This window comes from Phodopus roborovskii, unplaced genomic scaffold (assembly GCF_943737965.1).
Source record: "Phodopus roborovskii unplaced genomic scaffold, PHOROB, whole genome shotgun sequence".
NCBI lineage: Eukaryota > Metazoa > Chordata > Mammalia > Rodentia > Cricetidae > Phodopus > Phodopus roborovskii.
In genome coordinates, this window is record NW_026126418.1 from 51,575,352 (window position 1) to 51,592,992 (window position 17,641).

Here is a 17,641-nt window from a genome sequence, read left to right on the forward strand (position 1 = left end):
ATCTTAGAATGAATGCATTGGGGCAGGTCTCATGCAACTGAATCAGTCTCAGAGCTCTTGTCCAGCATGCACCTGGATCTTCCTGGATTAGGAACACACACACACACACACACACACACACACACACACACACACACGAGAGAGAGAGAGAGAGAGAGAGAGAGAGAGAGAGAGGTACTTCCCAGAATCCCTGTCACTTTCCTGTATTGCTCATCCCTTCTCCATGCTGCTCAATGATTGTGATTTGATGCACCATGAGAGATCATCAGAATCAAGCAGATGTCAATATTATAGTCTTTTGAGTTTCAAATTGAAAAAGGATCATGTTTTCTTTAGAAACTACCCAGCCTCACTTACTTTATTACAGTGAGGGAAAATGGGTGGAGACGGTCTTTAAGTGAAAGCTGTCAGTGCATTTTGGGTAGTATTGTGGATTGTGTTTATTTATTTATCTATTAATTAATTTATTTTCTTGACAGGTGTAGCCTCTCAACTTCAGAATATCAATATCTGTATCAACCAGAATAAGCTATATAGCACGAATTCTATTTGATATTAATAATAAAAACCCATTGGCAGATATTGTGGTTAAAGATGGAGATCAGAAAGCAAGCAGCCAGCCACTAGAGAGTTCTCACCTCTCCCAGTGCTCAGACTGAAAGAGTGAAAGGGTGATCTTGTCCTCAGACTGCATCTCCAGAGTACTCTTCACCAAACCTCAGACTGCCTTCTGCCTAGACTGCAATGTGTTTGTGTCTACTCCTGCCTTATATTCCTCTCTCTGCCCAGCCATATCACTCCTATTTCCATCTCCCCAGTGCTGGGATTAAAGCCACGTGATCCAAGTACTGGGATCAAAGGTGTGAGCTCTGTTTCTCTTTTAGACTAATTCATTCTCTTGTAGCTGAGGGTGGCCTTGAACTCAGAGATCCATCTGCCTCTGTCTGTCTCCTGAGTGCTGGGATTAAATGTACCACCACTCCCTGGCCGCTGTGGATAACTAGTGTGGCTGCTTGGATTAAAGGTCTATGACTGCGGCTAACTTTGCACTCTGATCTTCAGGGAAGCTTTATTAGATCATAAACAAAATATCGCCACAAAGCTATGTGGTGCCAATGTGACAAATTAAATTTAGAGAATTAAAACGACCAAGATGTATTCCTTGCTTATGCTGTGTGACAGTCAACAGAAAGAGCTTGGCAAACCTAGAGGGACCAGATTCCTGGCATCATACATTGCTTTAGTGTTTCTGGGTTTCAAGCCAGCAAAAAACAGGACTTGTTGAAACTGGCAACTCAAGGGGTGGGTCATGAGTCAGAGCTGTGTCAAGAACAGCACTAATCACACCAAAGGGCAGTGCAGCTCTTGAAAGGTGATTGGATGATAGAGTATCGTGAATTAATTAATTGGTGTGTGTATGTGTGTGTGTATGTGTATATTATGTATGCCACATGTGTGAGGGTGTTCATGTGGACCAGAAGAGGGAGTCAGATCCCATGGAGCTGGAGTTACAGGTGGCTGTGAGCCAGTTTAGAAATGAACCCAAGTCCTGTGCAAGAACAGCAAGCATCTTTAGCCCTCATTTTTGTACAAAGTAACTGATTTCTTTATAGCATTTCCATATTGACACATCTGTTGGAAGACTATCTTCTGATCTATCTACTGCCTTCAATCCCTTTCATCTACCTCCTGCCCTAGTATTCCTCCTTCTTTTTATTACATGAGCTATATTACTCATCCCAGAAGACCTTTAAATCTCTCCTTTTTTAAGGGGGTAGAGTAGGAGATGGCTCAGCAAACAAAGCTCTTGCTACTCAAGCCTGACAACCTGAGTTTGATCCCTGGAACCCATGGTTAAAAAGTCCGATGTAGTGGTATGTTCTTGAAATTATAGCACTCTTAAGGTAAAATGGGGGAGGGGAAGAGGCAGGAGGATTACTCAGTAGCTTGTGGACCAGCTAGCCTGGAGTATAGAGAGGTCAGAAATAGGAGTGATCTGGTCTTTTCGCCAAGGTGCAAGATGAGAACAGACTCCTAAAAGTTGCCCTCTGATTTTGAGACATGTGCCATGTTGCACAAGCACCAACACATACACACACACACACACACACACACACACACACACAGACATACACGCATGGAAGCATGCATGTGTGAGCTTGAACACACAAATAAATATACACGTAAATAATACATAAAAATACCCCTCTTATCCTTTTCATGAGCCCCCCTTTCCTTTCTTGGCCTCTACACACAAATACCTCAATATGAAAATGAGGAGCTAGGATCTGCAAATGAGAGAGAACATGTGACACCTAGTCCCCAATAATGGTAAATATTTTTATGTCTTTTTTTCTATAGAAACATCCTAGCCCATCATTTTTCTAGGTTGTAAATAAATTCTGTGCTAGGTTATCACTTTCTTATGGCTCAACATTAAGGTTGTTCTGATTTTTTTCCCTCATGTTATGTCTGTGATGTGTATAAATTCTTATACCTTCAGGATCATTAATCCATTTCTATGGTTCTGACCTTACTTCATGGTGGTTCTTTGTGGACTGTAAGGCTAGAAGTTCTCATAAACATCCTGATGTGTGTGATGAATATGCTAAGCATTTGCATATGTTTCTCTTTGGATCAATTTTTACTTCCTTTGGGTAGCTAGTGGGAGCAGAATTTCTTGGCCATATGGTAAATTCATATTTAACTTTCATGAAGCTGCTGAACTTTTAAAAAGTGACTGTAACATCTTTTATATTTCCATCTAGCAACATATGACAGTTTTCATTTCTCCACATTCTTAGCTTTGGGGGCTGAAGAGATAGATCATTGGTTAAGAACCCATATTGTTCTTGCAGAGGACTTGAGTTTGAGTTCCAGAGCTCATATTAGGCAACTCACAACTGTCTGTAACCCCAGCTCCTAAAGATCTGACATCTCTCTGTTTTCCTCAGAGGTGCGCGCGCGCGCGCGTGCGCACGCGCACACACACGTAATAGTAATTAAAGAATGACTATATAACCAGTACCTTGCTCTGAATGACTTTGTTTTATGCAACAGTTGTTGGCTCTATTTTCAGTGCAAATGACCAGACATCTTATTTGTGCAAATAAACAACCACCATCTGGCTGCCACAAATCATGGCACAGATTCATCAGTTAACTTATTCATAGAAATAAAATTCTATCACCTATGCACTTTCTTAAGTAAATCAGGAACATATGGGTCTATGGCATGTCAAAAGCATGTCAGAAATGCAGGCCCATGAGCTCACACATTAGACGGCCACATAATTCTGCCTTCTTACCTTGACCATATCAGGAAGCACATCTCTTAAGTTCATGACTATTCCAGATCTATTATGACACCATCCAGTGTATATAGGTGGGATCATGGATAAGGGACTCCCAACTTTGTCCCCTGGGCTTTAGTGGCAATAGAATCCCTTTGCTTAATAGAACTGCAATTTCCCTGGACCAATGTGGCTCTGGGATCCTGTAGGCATTTGTCTGACTTTGTCTTGCCTTGAACAGGCTCTTTGCTCCCCAACACTTGTGTGACTGGGACCATTAATATGCTATTACCTGCCTTGATGCTGCTCTCTGTCCCTGTCTTCAGTGCAGCAGCCTCTGTGAACTCTGGAGTCTCTTTAACATTTCCTAACTATTCTGTAACCCATGTATCATTGTGTGACATTTACTGGCATCTAAGAGTTAATATTAACAGTCAAGACTGGAATTTAAGAGTCAGGTTGCCCATGACTACACTATCAAGTGAAATCAGAAGTACTTGGCAAATTATGTGAGAAATTGACATAGCTTGTGAATTTATTATTATTTGCCAACATATATACTATTTATGAAAATATCAGACATTGTTACAATATTTTAAAACTTTAGAAAGAGTCTTTATGATCATGTATTAAGTTTAGTTTTGTCAATTTGACACAGTGTAGCTAGGATCACCTGGAAAAGAAGTTTAAATGAAGGATTGTCTTAGATTAGGTGGGTCCCTGTTGTAATATTTATTATAGATGGTACTACTGTATAAGAAAGGGATCCTATGTAAGAGAGGAGAAAGCAAGCTAAGAGCTCATTAGACATTCTTTAATCCATTGCTCTCTGCTCTTGACTGTGGATATAATGTGATGCGATGAGTTTTCATGTTTCTGCCCCCTTACCTCCCTGCAGGTGGACTGCAACCTGCAATCTTGAGCCAAGTGAACCCTTTCTCCATTATGTCATTCCTGTTCAGGTATTTGATCACAGCAACAGGGAAGGAGATGAAGACACCATGCTATATCAAGAATACAAATAGAGTATAAATTAGAGTTTGAAGCAGGGAGCCAGGTGCATAGTACTTGCCCATCACACACAGGCACTGGCTTCAATCCAAATCTTCAGAAAAAAGTTCTTTCTGTTTGATGTCATTAAAGTTTAGTTATTTATTAGACATTCAAATTGGCAGAGCACGGTGTGTCAGCATGGTGGCATAAACTTGAAATCCTAGCGCTTTGGAGGCTGAGGCTGGAAGATCTAGAAACAAATTGTAAATTGAGCAACTATATAATTACGTGTAGATCTATTTCATTCTGTCCTAAAATCTTCATAGCCTTGAAGTACATGTTGGTACTTTCAGTGATAAGCGCCATAAGCAGCACTATCAATTCCTATGCAGCCTCTTGGGATAACTCATGCACTACCATTTGCAGTGGACGCCTAAGAGTGGAACTACTAAGTCTGAGGACAACAGCACATTTGCGTTTTTGGACATTACATTTTGATAATGTTAGAGCATTATCATTTCCTTAGTCATGGTAAAGGTCATATCTACCATCCCTACTAAAAGTATGAGCACCCAGAACAGCAGACCAAATTTGTTTAATAGCTCATGAGCATCGAATGAGGCCATCAGAAAGAAATACCCAGAGGCCCAGGGAAAATGGTTTTTATGCTCAGGATAGATAAAGAATGAACAACTTTGGGAAATGTGACTAGGCAGAAGTTCTACTCTCAGGACAACAGACTGGTGGGGGTGGGTATCCAGCAAGGCCTGTGTTCTGGTTTGCTCTGTTGCTGGAATAAACTGTGACCAACAACAACTTGGGAAGAAAAGGGTCTAATTTAACTTTCTGGTTATAGCCCATCAAGGCTGGAAGCCAAGGTGGGAACTTGAAGCAGGAACCTGGTAGGCATGCTGCTGACCCTACCTGCTGTGGTTCACTTTGAGCTACCTTTTTCATACAGTCCAGGCTCACCTGCCAAAGGGATGGTTCTGCCCACGGTAGCCCCGGCTCCCCTGCATAAATTAGCGATCAAGAAAATGCCCACATCGGGGTGATGGTGGTTCATGCCTTTTAATCTGAGCACTAGGGGGGTAGAGGCAGGTGGATCTCTGTGAGTTTGAGGACAGCCTGGTCTTACACAGCTAGTTCCAGGACAGTCAGGGCTGCTATAAAGAGATACTCTGTGTTGAAAAACCAAACCAAATCAAACAACAACAACACAAGAGCAACAAGAAAAGAAAGAAAGAAACAAACAAACAAAAAGAAAATACAAGCCCACAAACCAACAAATTAGCAATCAAGAAAAGCCACAGACAGGCATACAGGATGGATGTAGTTCCTCAACAGAGGGTCCCCTTCCCAGGATCCCAACCTGTATGGATTTTTTGGTCTGTCCAGAGAGGGGAGTAGAAGACATTTCTAGGTTTCTAGGCTTGTTTGGGAGGACATCAGGTGTCTATTTTACACGGCCTTGGGAAAGCTAAGATCCAGGAGAGAAAAGAATGGAAAGGGGTCTCAGGGACTGGGCTTCAAGTCCAGGGCATGCCAAGGTGTTGCACTGTGGGACCCGTGTTCTGAGTTCCCGACAGAGGCCCAACTCTTTAAAAACGCTTGCTGCTAAACCAGCTTGTGCTAATGTCGGGTTATCTGCTAGTTATGGCAAATTGGTTCAAAGTTGGTGTTTCACGATTTCTGTTTCTATTTCTTTACAAATGAGTTCAAGCTCTGCCTGTCTGCTTTTTTTTTTTTTTTTTTTTTTTTTATTTCTCTTTGAGGCCCGCGGTAGGTTTCCTTGTCTCAGACCCCAGCGTGGGACCAGGTGGCAAGTTGGGTGGACAGGATTGTGCCTCCCGCTCTGCTCTGCCGCTCTGCTCTGCGCTCCGCAGGTGATGAGCGGGTATGCAGGGAAAACCCTGCCGTGGGAAGGAGTTGCTGGAGATTGGCTTGAAAAAGCGCTGGGGCGCGGGCCCAAAATCATCTAGAACCGCTTGGAGAAACCCAGATTTCTGCCCGGCAGCAGGAGCCGCATAGACTCGGGAGTCCTATCCGGCCGGGGGGCAGCCACAGGATCCCACCCTTCCGCGCTCTGTCTCCCGGGTGACGGGAACTGAAAGCGAAAGCGAAACCTGCCGGCCCTGGCTTTAGGCTTCCCGCTGCACGAGCATCTCCTCAGCGAGATGGCAACTCGCTTTCCTCCGGGTCGCGGTGCAGGGAGGCTCGCCGAGGGTTCCAGAGTACGTGTACTGTGTGATCGCGCGCCCCGAAGTGGCTGTCGCGGGTGCGGCAGGCCTGGCTCCCACGCGTGGGGACACGGGCTGAACCGGCAAAGGACCCCTGGGTTTGTGGATGAGGAAGATGACAGTGGTTCAGAAATGGAGGCCATAGTTAACTACTGGAAGGAGCTAGCAAGAAGGGTCCAAATCTAGGGCGTCGGATGGCTGCCTCTTTCTTCCGGCCTTTGCTCAGGGCTCAGGGTTTTTGTTTAGAGACCCAGAGGGCTGTGTTTTTGAGCAGTTACTGTATTGCGTCTGTATGTTTCACCTGTTTGTGTGTGTGTTACCTGGTGACTGGTGATTGAGAAAGCAAATAGAAACTAAAACAGTAAGTGAACTATGTATTTCTTAGTGCCTCTTTTAAAAGAGTAAGTTTTACTTTACACCATGTTCTCTCTCTCTCTCTCTCTCTCTCTCTCTCTCTCTCTCTCTCTCTCTCTCTCTCTCTCTCTCTCTCTCTCTCTCTCTCTTTCTTTCTGACATGAGGGCCCAGACTCTCTTGAAGTAGAGCATGGAAATGGTAAAATGCCACCAGCTTCATGTCTCTGCTGAAATTGCCTATTTCAAAGTCTTTTAATGGATTAACTTTCTTCGGGGCACTCCTTTTTCTTCTTTACACAGAGACTGATAACTTTCTGTTCTTAGTTGGTTCCAGAAGCCGTGTAACCATATGTCCTTAGACACAAATGAGCTCAGGAAGAAGGCACGGGGCCTTTTAGTGGTTCCCAAGATCATAGAATGTAGTGAAGTCTTGCAAAACAAAACTCAGGGAGTTTCTTTGATTCTAAAGATAAAGGTTGCATTGGCACTTGGATTACGAAATGCATTAGTGCTGATGAGGTGCGGACCTTTCCTGAGCTTAAATGGATTTTTGTCTTTGATATTGATAAACACAGAAAGGATGGTGGATCACCAGCCTTTACCACTGAGGCTGGTGTAGGCTGTCAGAACAGGCTACCACAGAGATAAAAGCCAGTAAGTCTGAAAGTCCTTTTGGTCATTTTGCCCCCCCAACCCCCTGTAAGGGAGAATTATCTTGGAACAATTATATTAAGCCTCTGGGGACTGGGCAGGAGGAATACTTCGGTCTGATGTATCTTCATCTATTCGCTGTGCCATCTAGACAAATCATTTACTTCCATTTAAGTGTCTTCACTGTCACAGAGCCAGTAAGTTTTTACTTTTTCTATTTCTGAGCGTTTTATTTTCAGGAGGTCTTCCTTTGTCTTGCATTCTGTCAGTACAATGATCACCCCCCACCCCCATCACTTTGTGTGCTGAAAATTTCTTTTACTTGATGCTTTGCCTGATCAATCCCAATTCTACCTCAGCCTCTCATCCGTGGAGCCTCTTTTCTCTTGCTTCTAATCCTGGATGGCATTTATTGTAGTTTTAGGATTTTATTGTGGGTGATCTGTGTTTTCCAGTGAGGTATTCCGTTTCCTTCTGTAGAGCAATAAAGAGCCCTCATTCATGCAAACCACACTCCTTTGAAATGACTTTTATGTCTACCTCCTCACCCACCAGCTGGAAGTACCTTTCCCATAATCGGAATTGTAAAGCCTGCCCAAGTGTTCCATGGTAGAAAGAGTTCACAGTACAGTTTTGTTTTTTAAATTTATTTTATTGTATGTGTGTGATTTGTCTGTGTGTATGTATGTACAGCACATGCATACTTGGTCCTCAAAGGTCAGAAGAGGGTGTCAGATCCCTCTAAACTGCAGTTACAGGCAGTAGTGAGCCTTTTTTCCAACCCCCTACAGTGCTTGTTTTGGAGAGAACAGAATTTCAGGGTAACAGTTTTCTTTCTGCTTTCCACTTCTAGTACTACTCACCACATTGCCGGGTGTGGAACATATGTTTAGTCAACACAGTTTTTTTGTTGTTGTTGTTTTTTTGGTTGTTTTTTTTTTTTTTTAATGAATGGTTGAAGTGATAAGGTATATGTGCTGAGAACTTCATGCATATATTGGAATTAGATAGGAGCTCGTGTGCCATCTGCAACTGGAACTGGATGAAACGCAGAGATTCTGAGAACCGAATCCTCTGGCCCATCACCATTGCCTCAGTTGTTTCTGAATTCTATAAGTAAGGGGGAAACATCCGATTGCTTTCTTCACTTTCAACTTTGGAAGCTGTACTGGGACCATACTTAAAATTTTTCTTTGGGCTGTTTTTGTAACTTCTATAACATACTTAAACAGTGTATAACATTACATGATTCTTTGCAATGTAACCCTGTCATTTTCCCTCTTAGTTTCTGTTAACACTGGCTTTATTCTTACATTGTCGCTGTTGGGAATTTTCTTTCTTCTTTCTTTTTTTCTGTGTCCATTTAGCAATTTTTGGTATTTTTGAAGACTTAGCACATTTAGTCTCAAAGTTAAAACCCAACAGCAGTGCATTATAAAGAGCAAATACTATGTCAGCAGGGTCTACTTGTGTGCTAAAATTTCTTTTGGTCTCATGTTATGTGTAATATTTCCTTTTCCACATAAAGGGAAATGTTTCTAGTGATGGACAAAATTTCTTTTTCCTTTTCATTTCCCCCTTTTACTTAAGATTATTTGCTCATGATCCTTGGGCTGGGGCTTCTTAAATGCCAGAAAAGAGGGGGTGAGGCTCATGTGTGCCCAGGCTAACTATAGTCTCTAGAGTTAATTTAGGTTTTTTGTTTTTTTTTTTTTCTTAAGTAGAATGGCCTTCTGTATGAGTGTCTGCCACTATGGGTTTTTATGCTCAAGCTTGTGTATGTATAAGTTGTGGGTAGACAGTGTGGGGAACAAGCTGGAGCAATTGTTTTCCTAGTAGCCATCCATGACCTGTTGTGTTTGTTCCTTTTTTCATACCCGAGGGTCCTGCCATGCAGACTGTCATCTTTACCTCACAACCCCTCTTTCCTTATTCTAGGCTTGTTTCTCTGTGTATTTTTGTCTTCCAGAAATTGGATGAAAGCTCCTGCACCAATGAACTGATTTTGTTTTTGCCCTTTCATTTTTAAGGTGAACAGGGTGTGAGCACAGACCCTTCATTTGCTCCACTTTGGGAAGCCAGCAGTAGGCTCTTTCCCTAGAGGAGTCTTTTCCAAGTGCAGTCCTTGCATTGAGAACCCAAAGTTCCTTTCAGGTTTGTTAAGTGTCAGTCCAGCCCAGGAGACATTGTCCTCCCTCAGCTGATGAAGATAGATTGGGTCTGAATTTCGCTGCAGTTATAGATGGGGCTAACTGTGCACATTTTGGGCTAACCCGGGGTGGGAGATGAATGAAGGTGTGAAGCAGAAGTGGATTCAAGAGTATTAGATGACAAATGAAGGATTTTGGCTGTGTCCTTCACATGGCAGCAGAATCTGTAGGAGCATGTCCTCAGTGTCACTGTGTCACCTCAGATGGTGGAAGTAGTGTAGTGTATGCAGCCACGGCATTATTGCAAGACTTTCTCCTGGTTCTGACAATAGGAGGGATGCCTTTCTTACTGACTTACTCACTTTAAACTCTATACTCTAGAGTGTTTGCATATCCCTTTAATCTCAGCACTTGGGAGACAGAGGCAGGAGGATCTCTGAGATTGAAGTCAGCCAGGTCTAATTAGCAAGCTCAAGGCCAGCTAAGTTGTTGTGGAATATTTATATACTGTATGATAGAATATTGCTATGATTGATGTAATAAAAAGCCGAATGGCCAATAGGTAGGCAGGAGGTATAGGTAGGATTTTTGGGCAGAGAGAGGAAGTAGGAGGAGATAATCAGGGTTCAGAAGAGATGGCATTGAGACATGGAGGGAGTCAAACACAGAATGAAAGAAAGGTAAAATGCCACATGATAAAACATAGATTGATAAAAGTAGGTTAAGTTCAGCCCTACAGACTACAGCTAGGATATCTGAATCTTCTTCGAATCCCCCAAGACAGCGCCCCTTATCAGCAGGAAGTAGTTTGGAAAGAACGACGCCCAAATTCCCAAATATTGTGTATAAATGTTTGTTTTCATTTAATTGGACTTTGTTATATAAACTTAAATAAAAAAAAGTAGGTTAAGTTATAAGAGCTAGTGGGACAAGCCTAAGCTATAGGCTGAATTTTCATAATTAATAAGAAGTCTCACGAGGCTGGAGAGATGAGGTTAAGAACAGTAGCTGCTTTTGCAGAGGACCTGAGTTCAATTCCAGCAACCACATGGTGGCTCAACTATCTGTAATGAGATCTGGTGCTCTCTTCTGGCCAGCAGGCAACATGCAGGAGAACACTATATTCATAAAAAAAAAAAAAAAAAGTCTCTGTCATTATTTGAGAGCTGCTTGGAGGGATAGAAGAAGATTCATTACATTAAATTGACATAGTAAAAGCCCATCTCAAACCCTTCCTTTTTTGGTGACTCTTTCTATATTTTGGGCCTTCTTAATATCAAATATTTACTAATATTTTCTACTTAGTAGTAGTACACATAACTCTCAAATTTGACAAAGATCTATGTGGTAGACAAAGTGAGGCAGACATGTTCCTGCTAGTCACCTCTGTGGAAGGAGGCTGTGATGGTACCTTTCAGCAGACTCATATTTAAAGAGTATCTAATTGTTTTTTTTGCAGGCATCAGCATTGAAGATCAGAGAACCCACGGCCTCTGAGAGAACAATTGTAGTCTCTGGTCTTCCAGTTGGCCTTTTAAAAGACCAGCTGGTGAAGCATTATTTCCAGAATGAGGGTGGCCACGTGGAAGAGGTGATATATCCATCAAGAACCAAAGGAGTTGCATATATCATATTCAAAGAAAAGAAAGGTAGTTCTTGACCAAAATTTTATAATCTTAGATATGCTTTCCCAGTGAAATCAAAATTCCATATTGTTGCCGAAGTCGTGGCACACACCTTTAATCCCAGCAATCAGGAGGCAGAGGCAGGCAAATGTCTATGAGTTCAAGGCCAGCCTGGTTTATGGAGTGAGTTCCAGGACAGTCTCCAAAGCTACAGAGAAACCCTGTTTCAATCCCCCCTTCCCCCACAAAATTCCATATTGTTAAAATGATTCATGTGATTGGCAAAGCTTGAAATAGCATCAAACAGTTATTCTACTCTGAAAAGTGGCAGTCAAATTTGCAAAAATATATGAAAATGGCTCATGATAAAGTGTGAGTGACTGGGAAATTAAAAAGTGTTTGGCTGTTGTATATATATCTTGGGAGACAGATACAGAAGACAGGCAAAGTAAACTTAAGTTATATGTAATTCAACCCACCCCCCTTCTTGTTTTTGGGTTCTTGAGACAGTATTTCTTTGTATAGCTTTGAACTCAGAGATCTGCTTGCCTCTGTCTCCCAAATGCTGGGGATTAAAGGCACGTGTCACCATCACTGGCTACATATAATTTCTTTGGCAAATTTGAGGTGTCAACAACAATATAATTATACTTTCTTCTTCTCATCCCTCAAACTCTCAAGCAGACATTCTAATAAAGAATCTACTTGGTTACTGGTAAAGCTGAACTGAGAATTATGGCCTGGACCTGAAATAGGATTGAGTCATTCTGCTTCCCACATCACCTTGAAGCAGCTGGCTGGTGGCTGCTTCTCCAGCCTAGAGGAGGGACAGTTCTCTTTAGTCTTAGAACCTAGTGGACTAGACTGCCAGAGGACATTCTCCAGGCCAACCCCTCAGGGGTGAAAGTTCCATGCAGGTGTGTTAGCTAAGAGAAGGCTCTTGCTCTCTTGGAAGGGGAAGAAAATGTCTAGAAATTCTAGATATTGGACCAGCAGTACACTTTGACTGTTTCTAACAGCTGAGCCATTCCTTCTTAATAGTCATGCTCAGGGATGGGATTGGGGCAAGGGCTCTTTATATCTTTAAAGGGATGGTAGTGTTTGTGTAAGTTGGTATTTTATATGCAGCTATTACCAGACACTACTCTAGGTGTTGAGAATATAACCATGAATGGAATAGGAGTCTTTGTTTTCATGAAGTGTGCATCAACAGGGATAGACATTTATTAGGTCAGCTTACGTATAATAAATAGGTTTGTGATTCATTTATATTTATATAGTTGTTTACATTTATATATTACCATAGACATGCTACAAAAAAAGGATAAATAATAGTAGATAAAGTTGCACTGTTTTGGGTAGACTATGGGGGAAAATTTCTTTTGCTCTTTTAATATTTTATTTTAAAATTTATTTATGTTATTTTTATTTTATGGTGTGTGTGTTTGTGTGTATTTGTGTGTATGAATGTTATATGTGTGTAAAAAGGTGCTTGAGGAGGCCAGATGAGGGAGTTGGGTTCCCTGGAGCTGGAGTTACAGCGGGTGCTTGTGAAACATTGAATGTGGGTGCTGAGAACCGAGTTCAAGTCCTCTAGAGGAGAAGAAAGCACTCATGCCTGCTGTGGCACAAGATGAAATTCCATCATGTTAACCAGGCTCTTCAGGCTGGCCTTGAACTGAGATCCTTGGGCTTCAATTCCCTAACAGTTGGGATTACAAGCTTGCATCACCAGATCTCTCTCTCTCTCTTTGTCTCTCTCTGTGTCTGTCTCTGCCTGTCTGGCTCTCTCTCTCTCTCTCTCTCCCTCTCTCTCTCTCTCTGTGTGTGTCTTTGTGTCTGTGTATTTATGTGTTGGGAATCACATCCAAACTTTCATGTACATGAGGCATGTTGGGGATAGATAATACCCAAGGTCTCATTTATGCAAGCACGATATGTGCCATACCAACAAGCTATGTTCCCAGATCTGAAACTGTCTGTTTATGTAAAAATTGAATAGAGAATGAAGCAAGAGGTGAGGGTGGGAGTAGGGGGTGGGAAGGAATTCATGTGGATGATGGGGAAGAGCATTCTAGGATAAATGAAGGTAAAAGTCCTGGCTAGGTTAGTGTAGCAAGGGGAGGAGGGAAGCATGCTACATATTTGGAGAAGTAGGAAAGAGCCCATTGTGGCAGGAGTGGAATGTGTGCATGTGGACGGAGTGGGAGCTGGGACCATGTGTGTTGACTAGCCCAAGGTCCAGGCAAGGGTTCTGGGTTGTATTCTGGTTAGGTGGGAACCATTGTATTGTGAGTAGAGGACTGAGGATTGGAGCAGTGTGGGGGGATAGCAGAGCAGGTGAATGTTCAGAACTTTGTTTTTGGAGATGTGGAAGACAGTGGTCTAGTATGTTCAGGAAACACCAAACAAGATGCCAGCTGTCCTTGATATGACACCTGTTGGGATGATGAGGTAGGGGCAGAAGTTTGGATGTGATACATGTAGAGGTGTCTAAAGCTATAGAAGTTGAGATTACCTATGGGGTGGTTATAGTCAGCAAAGAGGCTGAGGTCTGGGTTTGCCAGAGAAGGGGGAAATGATTAGCAGTGAGTTAGGAGAAAAACTTGGGCATTTTCTGGAGGCAATCTTTGACTCGAGTGGCTGGCTTGGAGGACTGGCTCAGGTATTATTTTTTACTCATGTAAGTACTTATGTGTGTTTAAAAATAGGATTAGGAACCTCTTTTAACACGTTTATGGCAAACTTTAGTATGTTAAAGCACAAGGGAAAAGTTTTTGAATGTGAGGTTTACAAGAAAAGTGTAGCAAAAACCTCACTTTCTAAACAATGGAACATCTCCATTTATGTAAATTAAGGAAATTATTGGTGTGTCAGGCTACAAATACTTTTGATGCTAATGTTTCCACAGTTGCACAGAATATCATCAGACAAAGGAAATACCCTCTGGCTTCAAAGCCTCAGCTCACAGTCTCTCACTTCAGTGAAAAGGTGAGTGTGGGCCTGGCCTGTGTTTTGAGGCCTGGGCCCCATTTCTTCTGGGAGGTCTTGCCTCCCAAAGCACACAAAGTGCTCTTGCCCCATGACATATTAGGAACGGAAGTAGAAACTTCTCAGTTGTCAAAGGCAAAAGCTGCCTCTAGACATGTTGTTTTTATATTTCAGTGTGTGTTTGTTCTGCCTGCATGCATGCCTGCACAACAGACGAGGACACCAGATCTCATTATAGATGGCTGTGAGCCACTATGTGGTTGCTCGGAATTGAACTCAGGATCTCTGGAAGAGCAGTTAGTGCTCTTAACCTCTGAGCCATCTTCCCAGCCCTGGTTAAAGGTTTTATACTGGGGGCACTTATGATAACTATTAAAAAGGAACTTTGAAGGAGCAAGGAAGGTGGGGACAAGAATGAAAGTTAAAATCCAAAGTATTAGTTCTTACATACGTTCTTTAGAGACCCTGGGCTATGGTATAGCCAGCTGTCTCTCTGGGAGACAGAGGGGTATGGCAGACCTTACTGCAGAGGGTTGTCTGTCTGTGGAGCATATGCCAACAGTATATATTGGTGGGTTCTAAAAAGCACTGTGTTTCAAAATAGCATTTTTGTCTCAGACTATTTTTTACCCTCCATTTTTTGGGGGGTGTGTGGTGTGGGCTGTGAATCCGCAGTGTGCAGTGTTGGCTCTCAAAGGGGTGATCTAGAGCAAGAAGCTGTGGAGGCTCGGCTTGGCCACCCAGGCCTGACTCAGAGCAAGCGCAGTCCAGATGGGAAGCATGACAGGAAGTCATGTTTTCTGGTGCTTGCTCCACTAGGCCATGCTGTTTTGACTTTTCTCTTTCTCATCTTAGGTCTTCAACTATGTGATGGCTATTCTGGATCTGTCTGTTTTTCGGACTCAAATTGTGCTAGAAAGCCTGGTAATGGATCTGAAAAAGAAAATCCCAACTTTAAACTTCAGCCCATTGGGACCCAGTGGGAAGATCTCTGTGAAAGGTTCATTTCTGGCTATCATGAAGCTTAAACAGGTTTTGATATCAAAAGCCATCTCCCCTTTAGAAAACCACAGGAAGTGTGCCGGCGAAAGGAGAAATCAAAATAGACAGAACCCTGGAAGTATCCTACAGAGAAGCAAGAACTCTGCAGCGGCACTTGGGACCTCTGTACCCAAGGCTGCCAGAAGCCAAGGAACACTTGTGCTTGACACAGATACTTTCTTTTACCTGAAACACAAGTGTGAGTTTTATGAGCTAACACTGAGCAAATACCATATCCTGTGTCAGGAGAGGGTGGATGGTGATGTCACCACCATTTGTCTACAGGATGCTCATGACGGGTCTCGTTCTAGCAGTGTCAGACACGTGAAAGAGCTCATTGAAGAGTGGGCCCAGGACCTCCAGCTTGAGCTCAGAAAAGAGACACTAGTTTTAGAAGGAAGGGGAGATGGAGAGAAAAGAAATATTAAGCGGGCTTGTGAGCATCTCTGTTACAGATATCTTAGGGTTTTGATTAATCTTCACAGCACACATATCGACATTATAGGACCTTCTTCGGACACATTCCTCTTCAAGACAGAGCTTGTAAAATGTGCAAGGCAAAAGGTCACTGAAGGTGGGGGTTTAAATGAGTTAGCCAGACCCAAGACAAATGATACATAGGTGTTTATTAGGTAAGGACTTACACAGATAAGAGAAAATAACCACTGAGGTCTTCCTACTCCAGAAGATGCAGTCTCTGCTCTTTTGATGCTCTCGGATACTCAAGAGTGCATGAACCATCCCCTCCTCTACCTTATCAATGGGTCATATCTGTCTGTACCTGAAACCATGCCCAAAGGATGTGGTCACTGCTACAAGTTCACTGGCAAGGCAAGTGCCACTCACTACAGGTCACCTGAGGCCTCAGCCACAGTTAAGGTTGTTTTTTCCCTGACATTGAGAAGTGACCGCTTGCTTCTCATGTCATCCAGTTTTCACAGTGTGTATCATTGTCTTCATGTTATAGGGGGAAAAGATAGGATTTAGGGAACTTAAAATACTCATCTAAAGTTACCCAGCCAACAAGGACTGGCATTGAATACAAAAATAATACCTAAATCAAACTAAAAACAAAACAAAAACAAACAAACAATCAAAAAACCCAGTAAAAACCTATCATTAAACTTTGAAGAAATTTTACTTCCCCTGCAACTAGAAATTATTAGTACCAGAAGTATTTCCCCTGACGTGGGTTTGTATGATTATTATGCTGTTGCTAAGTTCTCGGGTGTTGTATTCACTCCATCTAGTGTTAGAATGGTGGCCAAGATCACCTGGGAAAGGAGTGATTCTGTTAGAATTGTAAGGAATCTTGGGAGAATTTTGTGTGCTTGCTGTTGTAGATGATTCTTGTTTTACAACAGCGTGTCATCCAGATGCACATTGTGAATTCAAAACATTGTGAGTAAAAAAAAAAAAAATGCCTTAAATCCATGTAAATTGTAGAACATCTTAATCTTGTGGCTGTGCTGACTGACAGCCTGAGCTTCCTGTGGCTGCTCAGCATTGGCAAAGAGCATGGCCCTGTGCATCACTAGCCTGGAAAAGAGTCACTGTCTGAAGTACAGTTTCTATTGGCTGTATCTTCCTTTTGCACCATAATAAAGTGCATATAGAAAAATTAAATTGTGAGTTGAACTGTCATTGAGCCAAGCAAGGATCCTCTGCATTCTGAGCATCGGTGTTCTTAATCCTTGGATGCTATTACTTTAACAGCACAATAATAAAGACAAAGAAAAGCTATAGTGCTTTAGCCCCAGAGTAAGGCAACTTTACATAATGGAGCTCTGCAGCCCATCCTGGTATAATAAATAATAGGACTATATCTGTTCCTCTTAGAATAAACAAACACGATCATGATCATTTTAACTGTATTAGTGGAGCATGAGAAAAATCTATTATGTCTGCATTTTTCTTGACCATCTAAATCCCAAATGTTTAAGTAATTTCTGTTTTTTCTTTTTCTTTTATTATTATTTTTTCTTATTTTACATATCAATCCCAGTTCCCTCTCCCTCTCTCCCTCCCTCCCTGTCATGCTTCCCCCTCCCATTCCATCCCCCACCTCCACAGGGAGGGTAATGCCTTCCAGGAGGGATCATCAAAATCTGTCAAGTCATTTGGAGTAGGGACTAGGCCCTCCCTCCTGTCTCTAGGTTAGGGGAGTATCCCTCCATGGGGAATGTGCTCCCAAAGTCCAAGGATACATCCTGGTTCCACTGTCAGAGGTTCCTTAGACTGCCCAGGCCTTTTAACTGAGACCCATGTTCAGGGAGTCTGAGTCACTCCAATGCTGGTTTCCCA

General features: G+C 42.4%; 1 protein-coding gene across 1 annotated transcript; it reads left to right on the top strand.

Annotated features, from left to right (window-relative positions):
• Positions 1–10,277: 10,277 nt before the first annotated feature.
• On the top strand, positions 10,278–17,148 carry Rbm43 (RNA binding motif protein 43). Its single transcript, XM_051184705.1, has 4 exons — positions 10,278–10,360; positions 11,140–11,329; positions 14,217–14,296; positions 15,152–17,148. Exons 1-4 carry the CDS (start codon positions 10,316–10,318, stop codon positions 15,956–15,958), a joined length of 1,122 nt encoding a protein of 373 aa, XP_051040662.1. The 5' UTR covers positions 10,278–10,315; the 3' UTR covers positions 15,959–17,148.
• The last annotated feature ends 493 nt before the right edge of the window (positions 17,149–17,641 follow it).